Source organism: Vollenhovia emeryi, unplaced genomic scaffold (assembly GCF_000949405.1).
Source record: "Vollenhovia emeryi isolate VEMERY1.0 unplaced genomic scaffold, V.emery_V1.0 DF939203.1, whole genome shotgun sequence".
Lineage (NCBI taxonomy): Eukaryota > Metazoa > Arthropoda > Insecta > Hymenoptera > Formicidae > Vollenhovia > Vollenhovia emeryi.
Window position 1 is genome coordinate 248472 of NW_011967163.1, and position 18115 is coordinate 266586.

At 46.6% G+C, this 18115-nt stretch overlaps 3 protein-coding genes across 3 annotated transcripts in view; 2 read left to right on the forward strand and 1 right to left on the reverse strand.

Moving 5' to 3' along the window:
* The window catches only part of LOC105561657, a 154625-nt gene extending 146373 nt beyond the window's left edge, over positions 1-8252 (forward strand). Inside the window, exons 18-28 of the mRNA XM_012011829.1 lie at positions 173-322; positions 1011-1278; positions 1622-2011; positions 2139-2300; positions 2382-2572; positions 3345-3575; positions 3816-4343; positions 4532-4714; positions 4914-5016; positions 5119-5253; positions 6093-8252. Of these exons, the coding sequence (XP_011867219.1) occupies positions 173-322; positions 1011-1278; positions 1622-2011; positions 2139-2300; positions 2382-2572; positions 3345-3575; positions 3816-4343; positions 4532-4714; positions 4914-5016; positions 5119-5253; positions 6093-6205 (2454 nt within the window). The 3' untranslated portion in view covers positions 6206-8252. The remainder of the gene's footprint in view (positions 1-172; positions 323-1010; positions 1279-1621; positions 2012-2138; positions 2301-2381; positions 2573-3344; positions 3576-3815; positions 4344-4531; positions 4715-4913; positions 5017-5118; positions 5254-6092) is intronic.
* A 1874-nt stretch (positions 8253-10126) lies between these two features.
* Positions 10127-14150, forward strand: LOC105561660 (pyruvate dehydrogenase protein X component, mitochondrial-like). Its single transcript, XM_012011832.1, has 11 exons — positions 10127-10296; positions 10772-10953; positions 11036-11226; positions 11334-11508; positions 11586-11749; positions 11857-12008; positions 12113-12252; positions 12326-12502; positions 12588-12772; positions 12852-12952; positions 13033-14150. The coding sequence occupies exons 1-11, from the start codon at positions 10170-10172 to the stop codon at positions 13206-13208; spliced, it is 1770 nt and encodes a 589-aa protein (XP_011867222.1). The 5' UTR covers positions 10127-10169; the 3' UTR covers positions 13209-14150.
* On the reverse strand, positions 14123-17810 carry LOC105561659 (serine/threonine-protein kinase PAK 3). The gene has a single exon (XM_012011830.1). The coding sequence runs from the start codon at positions 17593-17595 to the stop codon at positions 16015-16017; it is 1581 nt and encodes a 526-aa protein (XP_011867220.1). The 5' UTR covers positions 17596-17810; the 3' UTR covers positions 14123-16014.
* Positions 17811-18115: the final 305 nt, after the last annotated feature.

Below are 18115 nucleotides of genomic sequence, written 5' to 3' on the forward strand. Positions count from 1 at the left end.
TCCGCGATCACGCCCACGCGATATGATATTTATTGCAACTTAGAAGAGGGCCGGCGTCGTTGGAAACGGCCTTTTAACAATAAACTGCGAGATGACAAGCGGTCGTCTTTAATCCCGAGATATAGGAACCTATTGTATCATGTTACACGCCTGGTCGACTTAATGCTCGCAGGAAATACTTGAGAAGGCTTTGGGCGGGTTGCGGCACAAACTGCAAGGCAGCAGAAGCAATTTGGCCGAGGCGGAGCGATATCGGAAGCAGCAACTCCTGTTGGAGCGCGAGCTGAGCAGAGTGAGGATACTGCTCGCTCATAACTCGAAGGTAGATAATTTCGAAAATGCACGCGTTTCCGATCGAACCCCGCTCGCGCGCGCGCGAATCCATTATTAAAAAACGATGCGGACTGATTGGCAGAAAAACAAGTAAATTCGCGCGTCAATCCGGATTTCAAAATGCGAGTAATTGCTGCTCGTCGTTCTTCGTATGTTTTTTTAACGTCGCGAAACGTATTGAATATGCAAGCGCGCCTGCATTATTGCTCATGTTCCCGCTGGTAGCAGATTTTTTTCGACGATTTCACGGAGTTGCTCGTTTATTGACGAATATTTTTGATTGAAACGGACGCGCGTTTCACCACGCTTCGGCGTGCTTTCATTAAGTTTTTGTCCTCTGTCGCGCTTCATCCTTTGCAATCTGAATCCGCGTTATTACGGGGATAATAGTAACGCGAGACGATAGTAGCGCGCAAGAGAATTTAAACGGCGAGAGAATGGATCGCATTACGTATCGCAATTAAAGTCTCGATTCACTGTTTCCAGGTAAAACCGGTATTCTTCCAGGTAAATTGCATTATTCACAACATTATACACCTTTCAGTTCCGTCGTTCGCCGTTTAGTTTTGCCATTCTCGTCGTCAACTATCGTTGAAAGCGCCGCGCGCTTCTCGCACCCCCCGACAAGCCGCTCGACTCTCTCTCTCTCTCTTTCTCTATCTTACACGCCTTTTCAGAAACTCGAGGAAACGGTGGCCGAGAACGCGAGATTAGAGCAAGACTTGGTGGTGCTGCGGCAAAAGGTGCAGGCGTCCAGAAGATACGCCGGTAACATCGCGAGGGACACCACGAGCACGACCGCGCCGCTGGAAGCGGAATTACGGCGAGTGCAACAACTCGTCGGCGACCTGCAGAGACAGAGGAAGGAACTGAGCATTCAAGTTCGCCAACTGACGGAGAAATCTCACAGTTTGGTGCAGCAGATTCGCCCGCAGCCACCGCACGGTGAGTCTAACAATACGAGGTGTCGGGACCGTTGAAAATTCCAAAGCTCCACGGGCAACCGCTGACTCGGGGACTACAAATTCACTCGAGGACTATAGAATCGATACTGCGATAAAGTCTCGTCATCAATCAAGATTCATCATTACTTTATCTAATTAAATCCACGTTCAAGGGAATCATTTCAATCGATAATAACTAGTCCTTGTATACATTTGCACAAATGTATGTCGCGAATGAACGAGTTATCAAACTCGATATTAATCAAATGCTAATTGCAACGTATACTTTTGACGAGAAGAGAGCGACATGAAAGTGCCTGAAAGATGCAATTGTGCCCCCTCAGCTCCGCAGGTGCATCATCATTCGAAGAAGCGTACGCAAAATTCCTGGCTGGAGACCGACCTGGATTCCGGGATAACTCTGGACCACGGTTTGGACTCGCCGTCGAGCCCGTCTCTGTCTATCTCGCCGCCGAACAGGCAAAACGACAGCTCTCACCAGCGATACGGTTCCCCTACGCAATACAAGGACCTGTCCCCGTTGAACCGGCCGCACAATCAGCAGACCGTCCTACAGCCCTCGCAAAATCACATATCGGCGCTCTCGCCGCAGCTGCGCGAGCAGATTCAACAGCACCAATTGAAGCAACAATTATTAAAGGATCAAATGCAGGGCAAGGGTGGCGCGATTCAAGTGGCGCCTCTATATGTTAATACGGATTCGAGAGCGGCAGGTAATATTCTTGTTGAATTACATGAGAGATTTCACTCTGTCGTATTAACAGAAATTCACGTCCATTCGTACAAGTGTCATCGTGAGTAGCAATTAACCCGTATATCGATTTGTGCTTTTAACGCAAGGCGATTACGTCGCCGACACGAGCAAGCACAACGGAAGCGTTATCAACGGCACGCCAAACCCTGCTCCGGAGTATATCCCGCCGCCGCCGCCGCCCCCGTTGAGCGAGGAGGCGTTGTTACTGAACGACAATTATAGGCAGAACGAGGACAATAAATTCGCCGGTAAGTCACCCGTTCCGCCGCGGAAGCGCATTTACCCGATATACATTCAGAAGTCTCATTCCGTCCCCGCACTCTCCTCAGGATTAATGCACGGTCGCGAGAAGCAGGAGATCAAAACGGTGCGCATAGTGAAACGCGAGTCGGAGAGGCGGCAGAGGGACCGCGGCGACAGAACCGGCAATATCGGGATTCCCCTGGCGAACGGTCTGCAAGCGCCGGGCGGCGCGAAGAGACTGTGCGACGATGACTTCGGAGGCTCCCAAAAGTTCGAGGTAAGGTCGCCTTATGGTTACGCGCGGTCTTTCAAATGGTCAAACCAACTCCACCACTTATTAACGAAAAATTTCTAAGTCCGGAGGTCGAAAAATTTTTCAGAGTTCCGAGTAGTTCTGATTGGAGTTCTAGGCAGTTCTCGACGAGTTTTAACGGAAAGTCTTATGGCGCACAGCTAAATTCTAAAATGCCATTTAAAGTGTGTAACTTTTTATATTTGCGGTTAACAAATTTTTTAGTCAGCGAGAACTCTTCGAAATAAACGTAATAACGTAATAACGATATAAATCACTCAGAACTATTGTATTTCAAAATAAAATTTTCAAAGATTTTTATTATTTTTTTAATTAACCGAAAAAATTTTTTATGCATCAGAAACTCCAGATAATCGCAAAACGAAGCTATTCGACCATTCAGAACTATTCGATCTCAAATTTCAATAAGAAGTTGGCACCCGATTTTTTAAATTTTAATTTCTGATCGTTAATCAGCAGAACTCTTTTTATAAATTATTGGGAACTCTCAAACTCTTCAAAAAGAAGCGGGAACTCCAGTCAGAACAACAAAATTTTGAAGTTGGGGTGCAAAGTTAACACACGCATAAAGATAAAATAAGATGATAAGATTAAGTAATGCCCAGTGGACATTAGTAGGCATTGGTGTACATGATTTTGGTCAGTGGTTTACCCCCTCGGGTCAAACGAAATAGAGGCAAGAGAAGACGGTCCATTTCTCTACAACCTGTGCTAACGCGGATCTTTTAACATGCAGAAAGCCCAGCTTGGCCGGGTGGTGGAGGAGTCGCCGATCGTTCACGCGCAGAGCACGGTTCAGCTGTCTGAGCTGGACGAAGTCCAGTTCCAGAGGAGCATGTCCCTGCCGCGCGGTTTCGGCGGGCAAAAGCAGCATTCCGGGATACACTACGGGCCGGTGGTGCCGCCGCCGCGAAGCGACAGCATGCACGCGCTGAAGAGCATGATGGCGCGTCGGCATAAGATCAGGGTAAGTCCCGCGCGGTGACTTCGATGCCCGGAGAACGATGTAGCGACAGTCCCGGTTTTCACCCAAGTATAGCGGAGCCTCACTTCCCCCTCCCACACGTTCGCTGACGTATTTTTTTATTTTTGTGAATATTACCGATGATTTCGTTCTCTACCCCGAGCATCCAGCCGCTCGTCCCGCCCGTTTTTGTTGATCCCGTCGGTCCCGCATTTGACAATTTTTTTTGACGCTCCATCGCAGTTCGAAAGTCACGACGGCAGCTCCGATAGCACTCTGTCACCGTACACGGATAGCCCCACGTCCAGCTCTCACGTGCCGATGAGCTCGCCCAACTACTCCACCGCCTCGTCGTACAGCCCATGCCAGAGCCAGAATTATCCGCCGCAGGCGGCGGCGGCGGCGGTGGCCGCGACGACCGCCGCGCAGCCTCACTATCACAACTACTCGCTCGGGCCGTACAGGCAATACGAGAAAATCGGCACTCTCGCGGGTGCCATGAGCCCCGAATTAACGTCGCCGAGCAACGTCGGCGTGCACGAGAGACCGACCGCCGCCGCGACGACGGCAGCGGCGGGCGCGAGCCAGTCCGAGTCGCCGCAGTTGTCGCCGGTGTTCAAGAGCGAGGCTGCCAAACAGATTATCAAAGAGATGACGGAGAGGAGAGTGGAGGGACCGAGGAGACGGCAGGTCCCTCGCGAGAAAAGGCGGCATTACACGGTGTCTAGTAGCAAACCGGTGCTCGATCTAGAGGACACTTTCTCGAAGATGGTATTTTTTTCGTTCCATTCAACTTCTGTTCTCTTTCTCTCTGTCTTTCTCTCTCACTTTCCACTGTCTTCGTCTACTTCCTCTCACTCGCTTTCGACTCATCGTTTCGCCGTCGCGGCGGTTTCTCGAAAATCCTCATCTCGCGCTCACGTACACGCGCTACACGGATTGTTTTCGGCAATTTCTAGGGTATGGGCAGAGCAAGGGACGATCTCGACATGGAAAGAGCGCTCAGGCCCCGGATTAACGCTCCCGACGTGGTGCGGTCGACGCTGAGTCACAAGGAGTTGAAATACAACGAGAGCACCATAGACCAGCTGCTAGGCACGCCCAATAAGATTGTCATTCCCGAGCGATATATTCCCGAGCAGGTATTTGTAGCTTGCACTCCGTTGATTTCTTAAAATTTTAGAAAAATCGATTCAGTCGGTGCTTTCGATGCCGAAAAGATTTCTACATCCAGAATCTGTATTACGCGATGACATTCAATTATTGGCAAAACTCTTCCGCGGCGTACGGGAATAGAATTAAATTACGCGCCGTGCTGTATCTGTGTTGTTAATGTTTCAGACGCCGGAGCTAACGGCGGAAGAGCAGGAGCAGCGCTTGAAGAAGGCGGAAGCGATTAGGAAAATGCTCTCGGAAACAACCGTGACTGCGCCGGAAGGAGGTGGTATGCAACACGCTTTTTCCCCTCGCCCCCTCAATTGTCTGACATTTTCAGCGTGTACGATGACAAAAGATATTATTTACAAATGTGTACGCGCGGTTTCAGACGACGATTCCAACGTGGAGAAATCGGACACCTTGAAGCGCAAGGTAGTGGAGGAGAAGAGGCAGAGGGAGCACATACTCCAGCTTAATCAGATACTGGCGAAGCAAGTGATGGAGAAAAGTAAGATGGTAGCGGGTACGTGTCCGACAGCATTTCAGAAAGCGACTATCTGCATGAATTTGTAATCGTCTATTATACGTAACAGCTGTGGCATGCTCGTTTCCGTTCAGCTTCCAGAAGGCGAGAAGCGTATTTTTTCATTTTCTTTTTCTTTTTTTTTTAAACCACATTCGACGCAACGGTCAGTCTTCGATATCGCTGGCGCGATGATTTTTGCCACTCCACCGCTCGCAGACGTTCGAACGTTTCAACGTTTCATCGTTTCATTCGATTTACATTATTTTTTCGCACATAATCTCCTCTCGGACACGCATGCATCGTCTCGAATACGTGCTCCTTTTTTAAAGATCTTATTAACGGCTTTTGCGCGAGACAAGCGAGTAGAGTTTCGTCTTATGGAATCTGGATTGTTGTCTGGACTGTTTTGTGCTTGTGTGTAGGTAACCAGGCACACTGATCGACATGCTTGCTCCATCCCCCCCCTATAGGACACGCACGTCACATTGTCATTTTCAGGTTTGTTTTTTCACCTTTTTTTCGTCTTTCTTTCCGCTACGTTTTTCCCCCCTCGATCGAGCTAAGCAGATACAGCCGCAATATTACTTTTGAATTGCGATTGCGTTTATTGAAATGGGACTCGCAGACGAACAAGAAATAAAGCTATGTAGAATATAGTAAAAATTGAAACGCTAACGAGACCCCATTTTCAATAAGCATAATGATCCGCAATATGTTAATATTGTGTAAATATATATTAGCATATTTATTATTAAATTTTCTATTAAATGTTACGTTAATGTTTATCTGAATATAATTCATCTACGATTGCTTTATCGCGTCCCGTTTGTCGGCAGTGAAAGCTCTAGCGACGCTTCCCCTGAGAACCGAGTCGAGCTTAGACGACGAGGACCTCTCGCCCGTGGCTCCTCTACCACTTTATCAGCAGCGAGAAAACTACTACTCCTAAAGCGTCGTCTCGGAAGAAAACGCAACACGGAAGCACAAACTACTGCCAACGCGAAGAGCAGGAAGACAAGAGACGGAAGGAACTCTTTTTCTCCTCCTGATGATTACTAACGAGCGGAAGTTCGCGCGTGGCGAGCCGAGAAAGTGCTTTTTATTCGCGCACTGATCGCATTGTACATAATCATCGACTAAGTAGCACGATAAGAAGTAGCTGTCATTGTTCGCCGACTCGACCAGAGCTCGTGCACGTGCGAGCATCCACGAAGAAGCGTATGAGGGAAGCGCAGGCGACGATCTACGCGACGGACAGGAACGTCAACCGCGATCGGAGCGAGCTCGTCTCCTTCCAGTCGATCGTCGTCATTTTTTTACTGACCCCGGCTCGTCCAGGTCGAGCGCTGGATATCTGCCGGAAATGTAATTCGCGCGCGACGAGGACCCGGAGATCCGCGCTCCCCGGGCGATATTCTCCGGCTTTGGAAGAACCTTTTACCGCAGGTCTCTCACGGCAGATCGCGGGAGTCGCTCTTTTCGAAAGTCCTTTTCACAAATCGTACAATCGGTACATTTGTACGAGCACCGAGAGACTGCGGGACACCTCTCTCTCTCTCCCCCCGACTGAGAATCTGGTTTTTGAATATACACCGTTACGTATACTGTCCCCGTTTTACGTACAATCATTTTCGCGATGCGAACTTTTATACGTCGACGTTACGGCGGAACTTGCCGCCCCTCGCCGAGGTCCGAGCGAGGCGGCGGTAACCATTAGATTTAACAGCGGGCTCTTCATTTTAACGAGGACAAACGCGTTGTAAACGCGTCCGAGATTAGAAAAAGGGTGTTGCTCCTCTTGACCCTTTCACGACCGAATTACCTTCCGTTTTTATCATTAACATTACTTTTTAAGAGTTTACGGGACATCCTGGCGTCCCAAGAAACTAGAGAAGCGAGCAGCGGGACCGGTCGTGAAGGGGCTAAACGAGAAAAGCAGAGGGGAAATTCGCACTAGAATAGAGAGCCCGAGTGTAGAATTTTCGCTCGTCGAGCTTGGCGAGAGCGAGCGCGAGGTTTACCGTGTAAAACTAGATTGTAAGGTACGATACGCTTCTGAAGCGCCCGTATTGCTATTAACGTTATACACACAGGATTTTTCACGGGCCATTGTAGCATGGCGTTTTAATGTTTAGAGCAATGTCGTGTCACGCATGGCCATGAGGGAGGAGTGCCAAATTCCTATCGCGAGCGATCGAGTGATCGTCAATTAAAAGAATCGCCGTAAGCACATCGATCGCGGGGTTGTCGCTGGGGCAGAAAGAAAGCGCGGAGGGAAAACAAAACGAGACCGTGCGGCGACGAGTATCCTGCGCTAAATTCGACTCGTCGACACTTTGAGACGAGTTCTTTTTCTTTTTATTGATATCGCGGTATCCTTTCATCATTCGGCAACGTGCGCCCCCTTCCCCCCGGCGTCGCGGTGCAATTTTGGACAGTTTTTTTATACACAGGGTGTATCTAAACTGGCGAAAAATATTTTAACGACTGGTACTTCGTAACGTTTTACGACAAACGTTCTAGTACCCGTTTCTATCAACGCAGTTTAACTTTAATCTCGGCTCAACTTTGTGTCTTTTTCTAGTTTTACGAGTTGGTGAAAGACAAGGAGCGATTCAAGCCGAGATTAAAGTTAATCTGCATTGGTAGAAACGGGCATAATACGAAAATGTCGAGGCTACAATAGTTTGGCGATCTCGAATAATGATCCTCCCATTTGAAAACTATTACAGCCTCGGCATTTTCGTGTTAGAACTTTCGTCTTAGGGCCAGTTTCACAAACATCGGTTAACTGTTAACTAGGGTTCACTCGACTCCCTATCCTTTTCCATCTTATTATTTAAGAAGAGACAGAGAATCGATGAACCTTCGGTTAGCAGTTAACCGATATTTGTGAAACGGGCCCTTAAAAGGTTACAAAGTACTTGGTCCTTAGAATATTTTTCGCCAGTTTAGGTACGTCCTGTATATAATATATAAATATTATGTATTAAATTATGTATAGTAAATTACATATACACGTGACATATAACATAATATTTTATGATGTATATTATATTGCATTATCTTACATTAATATATTATTTATTTATATATATATATCAAATTCATATTCAGTATATATACATATATAATATTATTTATACAGCTTTATTGCTATAATATACATGATATTATAATCTATTATCATATATAATACATTATTGTATGATAATAAAATATAATATGCATCATAAAATGCGTTAAATATCACGCTGCATATGTATAATACATTAGATTATTTCAATATGTGTTATATATATATATATATATATATATATATATATATATATTGAAAAGTTGCGTACAATTTCAATGAATTTATATATTGCTGGTCCAAAAAGAATCACGTAGAGCCGACGTAGAAATTAATACTTATTGTTAGTCGAAGTACAGACTCACCCCCGACGACCCGTGAAACTCCACCCGGATGCCGGAGGGACGACCGGCTCCCTTGCGCGTCCACCAACTTGAGAAACACAACCCGGACACACGCATACACACCGACTCCCGAGCTCTTAGCAATAAGTTTTTATAACGGTATAATCTACGCGCGCGCGACATACGCACGCGCGCGCGTACGCGTCACTGTATAGGCACGTAATATCACGACGTTTATCCCATGTACATAATCGCGCACGATTTAAAACGGCGCGGCGCGGTCGGGCAACTCGGAGAGACGCCGGCTGTACGCTTTTGCTCCCCAAAAAGAAACGCGACGGTCACCTCTCGGCAAAAGTCCGTCGCACCACCCCCGGCGCCGACTTCGAGAATCGCAGGCGCGCGGTCGTCGATAGTATCGATAATCGCCGATGCGCGCGCGAATTCGAACGCCGCGCCGCGCCGCGCCGGATCCGGTTTCGTAATTGCGACGTCACGGATGTCGCGGGATATTATTAAACGCACTGTATGCGAATTACCGCGGGACAAGAAACTGTTATTGTTATAACGAATGAAATAAAAGTATGGCGAGCAAGAACGGCGGGGTCGTTTCTTCCATCCTCCCCGTAATCGAAGGTTGAACGGCGTCGATCGCGCGCTTGTTTGATAAAATATCACTGGTACCCTCGAAAGAAAATTTGGCGAATGCGGGATTAACTGTTTCGGTCAAACTGTGAATTAGCACAACCCAGTGAGAAGTGATTCGTCGATTCGACATCGATCAACGAGTCATGTCTCGCTGGGAATGTGTTGAAAGTAAACTGCGAAAGGATTTCTTTTCGGCGCGAATTCTCCGTAGGATATAAAGAGAATTACTTTTGTATCCGAAGAAGCGCTCAGAATTGGCGATATAAAAGCGAATTCTTTTTGAGCGCCTGAGAACGTTTCTAGAAATGAGTTGGAAAGGGATAAAATATCTCTGGTACCCTCGAAAGAAAATTTGGCGGATGTGGGATTGACTGTTTTGGTCAAACCGCGCGCAAATGATCGTGATGCAAACTTAAAAGTATTCACTTTTTAAAATTCTCTGTGAATTAGCATAACCCAGTGAGAAGTGATTCGTCCATTCATTTTATAAGTCGGAAATTCAAAGAGAACCCTTGACATCCACGAAGTTTTATTATTTGTCACCTTGCCCTCATTTATTATCTTCTCTCGTTAACTGAAACTCCGAAATTCTTTTCTCGTGAACTCGCAACGAATTTACACGACTTGCGAGTCAAAATTTCCGAATTAAACCTACTCCTCCCGCGAGGTGAGAATTAAGCGAGAGAACCGCTGGGAAGAGAGCGAGTTACGAGAGGAACTTGATCTGACGCCCGGGTAGCCTCGCGATCGGTCAATTGACGAACATAGCGCACAGCGAAAAGGTCAATCGGTTTGAGGTCACGGCTCGCTCGCGGGCAACATCGCACGGTGGTCTCACGTGAAAAATGGCGCACATGATAAGATCCGGGCTCGTGCTCCTGTCACTGAAGCACGCCAGCCGCGTCGCGCCCCGCGTCTCCGTGCCCTTAAAGTGTCAACGATTATGCTTCCGCACCAGCGGTGTCCTCGACGGTACGACATTTATTCAAGAACCACGACTTTCCGCCCCGCAATTCCCGTCCGTCGACTTGGAGGTTACCTCTCGATGAAAGAGGAGACCGAGCTCGACGCGAAATATCCGCGAGAAGACGAAGCTGTCACGGCGCGAACGTCCGACGTTCGCGTCGAAGACGAATCCAACGCTCCCCGATCGTAGATCGGGCCCTCCTGTTGCGCTCGATAAACAAATTTTCGCGTCCTTCTGGTTATGCAATCGAATCTTTTGATTTTCACGCGATACCTGGCGATCAACATCCCCTTCGGCGCAATGCGTTTCCTTCCCCAGCGACTCTCTCGCTTAAATTTTACCCTACGGCGGAGAACACGCCCGTTTTGAAGTATTTTACCTGGTTACAATATTTAAATCTGTCGCAAATTTATGATAATACGATTGGTGCTCTCAATTTATGCGGCCAAGACGTTGACTGAAGGGACTGTTTGCTTTCAGTGACGGGGAAGGAATTGTTGATGCCGTCTTTGTCGCCCACTATGGAGAGCGGCACCATAGTGAAGTGGTTCAAGAAGGAGGGCGACCGGATCAATCCCGGCGACGCTGTTGCGGACATTCAGACAGACAAAGCCATCGTCACGATGGAATTCGACGACGAGGGTGTGCTGGCAAAGATAATTGTGAGTAGCCAAATGTAGCGGCAAATCAGTCAAATCCACGTCTACGCACTTTGTACGAATTGCAATGGGCTATGTTGATTAGGTGCCCGAAGGAACCAAAGACATTAAAGTGGGGACTCTGATAGCTCTCACTGTCGAGGCCGACGAAGACTGGAAAACGGTGGAAATGCCGGGCGGTGCTTCGGCGCAGGCACCTCCAGCGGCGTCGGCGCCGCCAGCGTCCTCCGCTGAGCCAAGCGCGCCTGTTGCGAGAGCGGAACCACCACCCGGCCAGTATGATCCTTTAATGTGCTTCATAGTTATTTGCGCAAACGATGGCTTGTACGTTTGGGAAGCCACGTTCTCAAAAACTGTCCTTGTACAATTTGTCTAATTTCCAGAAACAACATCGCCATGCCCGCCCTATCACCAACCATGACAACAGGTACAATCGTGAAGTGGCTGAAGCAGGAAGGTGACGAGATACAGCCGGGTGACGCGCTGGCGGACATACAGACGGATAAAGCGGTCATGAGCTTCGAATTGGAGGAGGAAGGCGTGCTCGCGAAAATTCTTGTAAAGTTCTTGTGTTTAATTGCGAAGGGAGAAAATCACGTTTCTTCCTTGGATCAACTAATACTGTCGGCTGTTAGGTTCCGGAAGGCTCTCAAGTAGAAGTGGGACAGCTGATCGCCGTCATGGTTGAGAAAGGAATGGACTGGAAGCAGGCTGTTGTCCCGACGTCGACTAAACCGGCACCGTCCGCAGCACCGAGTCCCGCTCAACCGGCTGCTGCCAAAGCACCGTCGAGCGGGCAGTGCGTATCAATCTCTTTAATAATTCATGGTCACACTAATGTCGTTTATCCATCATTTATAAATTCAAGTGTTTCGTTAAATGTTGAATATGTTGTCCTCCGCACAGAGTGTACGGTTTGGCGGTGAAGAGGCTGCTGGAGGAATATGGCCTGAGCTCTGGCTCAATCAAGGGCACTGGGCGCACGAATCGTTTACTGAAGGGCGACGTTCTCGCGCATATTCAGGCGCACAACGTTAAAAAAGTCACGCCTAAATCCGGTAAATACAGGGCATTCGAAAAGAATGGCACGATCCCCCCCTATTATCTCCAGAAGTAACTCTGTGATATTTAATATTTTTATTTAACGGTTATCTTTCTCTAGCACCAGCTCCGGAGACTGCGAGGGCGCGTTCTCCGAGTTCGGAAAAGATATCTGTCCCGGTTGGCCGACCGTCTCCTTACGAAGACATCGAAATATCTAACATTCGTGCCGTTATCGCCAAACGGCTCGGAGAGTCGAAGGTACGTTGCGACAGAGTTTTTCCCCATGAAATTTACTTATTTGTTTTAATATTCAATCGAAACTACTTTCCAGAGGACTATACCGCACGCTTACGCGGTCGTGGATATAAATATAGACAAGTTGCTCGAGCTCCGCGCGAAGTTAAAGACTGAGAATATACGTGTTTCAATTAACGACTTTGTTACCAAGGCCGTCGCTCACGCGCTTATCGAGTGTCCCGATATAAACACGTTGTATCAAAATGGACAGGTTAGCACGATTAGTTTTAACATTGTGATACAATTGCGCTGGGATGCGCGACCCAATTACAACACTAACAATCGACCGGTGTTAGATCGTTCGAGTTCCAAAGGTGGACGTGTCCGTAGCAGTGGCGACGAAAACGGGTCTGATTACTCCGATAGTGTTCGACACTGCCACTAAGAGCCTTGCGGATATCGCAAAAAATATTCGAGAATTGGCTGAAAAGGCGAAGCAGGGGCAGCTCAAGCCACACGAGTTTCAAGGAGGAACGTTCACGTAAGGCCCTAACGTCCGAGAACTATGTGCACGCGCGCGTTTATACGCACGTACGTACACGCGCAATTTTGTTGTGCAGAATTTCGAACCTGGGAATGTTTGGTATCAAGGAGTTTTCTGCCATTATAAATCCTCCACAAACGGCTGTTCTAGCCGTAGGCTCGGGACGAGAAGAGCTGGGTAATTTTTTTGAAGATCTTGTAAACGACACCTAACTGATTTCTAACCGTAACCGACGATACTTTCGTAACGTCTTGCAGACTCCTCGTTAATAAAGGTAACAAGAATGGCAACGAGGCTGTCGTACGATAGACGAGCGATCGACGAGGATCAAGCGGCCGAGTTTCTGGCTATTCTGAAAGCAATGCTGGAGGATCCAGCTTTTCTCGCGGCTGGCAGAATGCAGGCGCTGAGGTACAAACGCGACGCGTATTAATCGCTCTTAACCAAGTATTCAACTTGTTCGACGTTTCGTTTATTGCAAAAACAGCTCGTTTTCTTGCATCAAGAGAGATGAGTATCATTCATTGTAACTGTGTTACTATGTTTTTAAAAAAATAGAATTTAAGTAGGAAAGAAAGCTCAATATTAACTATACTATTGTGTATATAATTGTTGGCTGTTTTTGGAATAAACGTAAGTAATGTTAATCCTATTTTCGTGCCATTTATGTGATCAAATAGAGAAGACGACTTATATTTATATGAACTTATATTTATATTTATATGAAAGCGTTTTACAAACCGCTCGTCGCTGTTATTAGAAACTGTGACTGAAGGGACTAATTTATATATTACTGCCAAAATAATATTGAAAGCAATCAATTATGGACATATTCTTTCGGTTTCGTAAGTTAATTAATGGAAACGTTGATTAAATCTTAATCTGCGAGTCCCGAAACGATTCTTTACATTTCTGAGCATAATTTTTATTTGTCAAAGTTTTTAATTTACTGAATTACGGATTAATATCCATAAAAAGATTGAGAAGTGTCCATTATTGTATTCAATCTTGTAAATAATTACAATGTTCATATTTTATATAAGTCTACTTTTGTAAATATCAGCAAATTATTGGCCCTGTGATATGGGAGCGGTATGCAAGATGTACATCTTCTGAGTCAAAGTTATGAAATATCAGTGTCTTTAGTGTATCATTTACTATAAATATTTAAATTATTAGACATTATTTTCGCCCGCATATTTAGAAATTCGTGTATGTTCGAATGAAGCACTCACTTCCGATTAATTTGTTAATTGGAAATATATATATATAAAATAAACGACTCACTTGTATATAACCTTATAAGTTAAATAGAATTATCGGCAGTTTAATGAAGAATTTATCTTCTCAATAAAATATTTATTGTCTAAATATACGTAATGTTTTACGGATGTATCGTCTTGGTGTCCATTTTTCTCCTCTATCCAACGTACAGAAAATAATATATTACATTATATACGATTCTCGAAGCCGTTACAGCATCTTATTTGATTTTTTTTTTACTATAATCACAACTTCGCACGTTACTATCGTCTGATAATATTTTTGTGCCTATTATTAATTAGAAACGTATATTTACCTAGTAAGGCACAAATATTAGAATATCGTACGTTATGCGCATTTCTCGCATTAAAAATTTGAATGGTCTTTTCGAAAACTCTTTGAATATATCTTATCAATTAATAGAACCTACAAATAACAATGCATTTTTTATTTCGAAGTCGTGCAAACGATTACAATACTGTTTTAATACATTAGCTTATCGGCACATGCGTTAATGTGTTATATGATCGAAAGATAACACTTGGTCCTGCTTAGAATGTACAATAACTATACTTTGAACTATTGCCGCGACTTAATATTTCCAGTATAATTTAACATAATGTATATGGTAAAACACAAAAATTATACTCTATAGAAATATTAATACAACTTAACTTTCGTTTATCACAGTCGTGATTTTATATATACTTGATATTACTTGCTCGAATCATCTTAAATATCTAGATATCCTTTCTTTACAGTAATCCAATCGTATTACACGTTTAGTCAATTTGCATTTTAAATTATGCTATGAACATTTCAGTTATATACATATGGGTTATTTAAAAAATATATAGCTATATGTGATTATTATGTTTGAGCAATACCGCGCTCTTAGAAGATACAAAAAGTTTTCAAAAAGGTGTACGTTTTATAAAAGTAGGGATAAAAATCTTATAAAACCGTGTGTACGTGTGCACGCGCGTGTGCGTCTCGGTGATTTTATAAAAATGCATTGTACGGTGGTTGTCGTTATATAATTCGTAATGGTTTTACTATTCAACAGATTGCCTTACAATGGCAATCAATGTCACTCAATTTCTTGCGTAAAACAGCTTAGATAGTCAAATAACTTATCTTATAATTCATGTTATCGTGGGCCTTATCCAATTTATTGTTCTGGGAAAGAGCATCTGATTTAGCGGGCTCTCATTGTTATCAGAGATAATATAATTGACTCGATTATTGTCTTTCTTGCCCCTTAATGTTTCTGTACAATGATCTAAGTACAGTTTTGTAAAAGGAGTAATTACCGAGTGTTCTCTATGACCCTTTTTGTAACTGCTATTAAAAGTATCTCCGAACATTGTATGTATTCCACTCATCCTTCAAAAAAGCATACAAAAGTGCATTCCGTCCACAATTATTTACAGCTAAAACGTCCGTTGTTCCGGCAAATACTTAACCTGAGCGGCAAAATGCCCATCCACCTAGTCATTGAGCGGAAATGTACCCGAGTTAAATTCTAATTCATCATGAATCGTATTGCACGTAACGAGGTGAGTGGCTTCTTTTGGAAGTCGATAAACCGATCTGAATATTTCCACCAATGATTTCCACGATACCAACTTGCAATAATAATAAACGTGACGTACTTAAGTAGCACAAGTCGAAGGTAACTACTTAGGTTCATTTTTTAACAACGATCTCATTTGATTACAATAACTTAAAATGACTATCAAGCGTTGTTACCGTGCTTTGGTTTTGTACACGTGTAAACCAGCACAGCGAAATAAAAACGAAGGGCAGTCGAATAAATTGAAGACATAAAAATTGCACGTGCAGTAAGAACAGAAAAATTTCTCCGGAGCTTTCAGTTAGCGTATTTTCCCCTCCGGCGCAACGTGACGGCGATGAAGTATCGTGAGACCGGCGTATCGCGAGTGTATCGGTATGAAAGTGTTTTTCAGGAATATTTAGCGAAATGCCTTTTGCAGAATTCTCTGCGCCGCGCGGATCAGCGGGGTCAGTGTGGACAATTCCGCACAGTTCTCTAGGAATGGATGCGAGAGCAGCTCTTCGGCGGTCGCTCGCTCGTCGACCTCGACGGCGAGGCATCTCTCCAAGAAGTTCTGAAAGGTCGGGCTGAGGGTGTCCCACCTCGGGACGGAGGGCTTGCCGATGGCGGCGATCAGGTATAACGCCCTCAGTGGCGTCTCCTTCATGTAGGGCGGCTCGCCCTCGATCATCTCGATCGCCATTATACCCAGCGACCAGATGTCCACCTTCTTGCCGTACTGCTTCCTCGTCACCACCTCCGGCGCCATCCAGTACGGCGTGCCGACCATGGTCTGCCGCTTCTCGTCGCCGTCGATGTTCGCGCAGAAGCCAAAGTCCGTGACTTTGACCGCGCCGTTCATCCCCAGCAGCACGTTGTCCGACTTGATGTCCCTGTGAATGATGCCCCGGGTGTGCAGGAAGCTTATCGCCTTGAGGACCTCCCGGCAGACGGCCGCGATCTGCACCTCCTTCATCACGGTCTCGGTGACCACGTCGGTGAGCGGGCCGCCCTCCAGCAGCTCCATCACCACCCAGAGGTGCTCGTCCACGAGGTAGGCGTCGAGGAAGTTGACCAGATTCGGGTGCTGAAACTCCTTGAGAATCTTGATCTCGGTCAATATCAGCTCTTTCTTTGGTTGCTTCGACAGGTCTATGTCCTTTATGGCCACCTTCCGACCGTGCTCCAGGTCGGTGGCTATGAACACAGTCCCGGAGGCGCCGGCGCCCACCTCTCTCGTTCTCTCGAAGCGCAAGTTGGGGTCGCCGGGCTGGCAGATGGTCCTGAGCTCCTCGTACACCTGTTCGTCACTGAGCCTCACAGCTGACTCCGTCTTCCTCCGCAGGATGGGACTCTCTTCTATTCTGCTCGGCGCAACGTCCTCCTCCTCCTCTTCCTCCTCTTCCTCGCCCCGTGGCGGGTCCTCCTCGCAGTCGCTGATCCGAAACGTGTTCAGATCCTCCAGTATCTCGGTGAGGCTCTTCTCCGCCCGGTCGTTGCATCTGCGCGGCGCCGGTTTCGGCGGCTTCGGCGGTTTCGGCGGCCTCGGTGGCCTGTTCACTTTCGGCGGCAGCTCCGGCAACGTCCGCTCGTCCGTCGAGCCCCTGTCGCAGGCCAGGCGATCGTCATCGGACGCGCCCGACCGGTATTTGCTTGTCAGGATGTTGTCGATCGCCTGCGACTCCTCCTCGATCAGGTCTTGCGTGACGAACGGCTTGAAGACCTCCTGATCCTGCGGCCGACGCTTGATCGAGTAGTTGTAGAACTTGATGGCGTGCAACGCCGCGTCCGGGTGCTCGTCCTGCTCCGACTTGGAGATCTGCGTGTTGAGCAGGCGTATCCACGGGTCCGGCAGGCCCTCAAGCTGCCCGGTCTCCGCATTCTTGCTTACGTGGAACTTGTGCGAGACGTTGGTCGGCAGGCCGATCTCCGCGGCCACGGTGTCGACGGCGGGACCGCTCCGTTTCTTCGAGAACAACTTTGTCAGACTGAGGCTCATCCTCGCGTCCCTTCGCAACCGCGCGAGCGACGATCTTCCGAGTGGGAAAGGAGAGAAAGAGGGAAGACAGCGGGTGGATCTCTGCGATCTCAAATACTTGCGATACTCATGCTAACGCGGATCCTCGTCCGCCACACAAGGATCATATCGTCGCGAGTCTCACACGCCCGATTATTACATTACACGCCGGCGGACGGACGTCGTCAGGGCTGACGACCGTCGTCTAGTGACGACGATCGTCACTAGACGCGATGTTCCTAGCGTCGCGAGGACAATTGGTTAGACGCGCGAATCGTATTTGAATATTTGAATTGAAGTGAATCGTATTTGAACCTGACCAGGTCGCAGCTTGTATTCAAACAAGTTACAGTAAAAAGATTTAATTAGGTTAAAATTGTGTTCCAGTAAATCTACTAATTTCACGTTTACTTCTATTAAAACGTTTGCTACACTGAAAAAAAAGTCTGATAGATTCAACCAGTCGTCTGTTAAGCCTTGTGTCCACGATCCAAGAACTTGG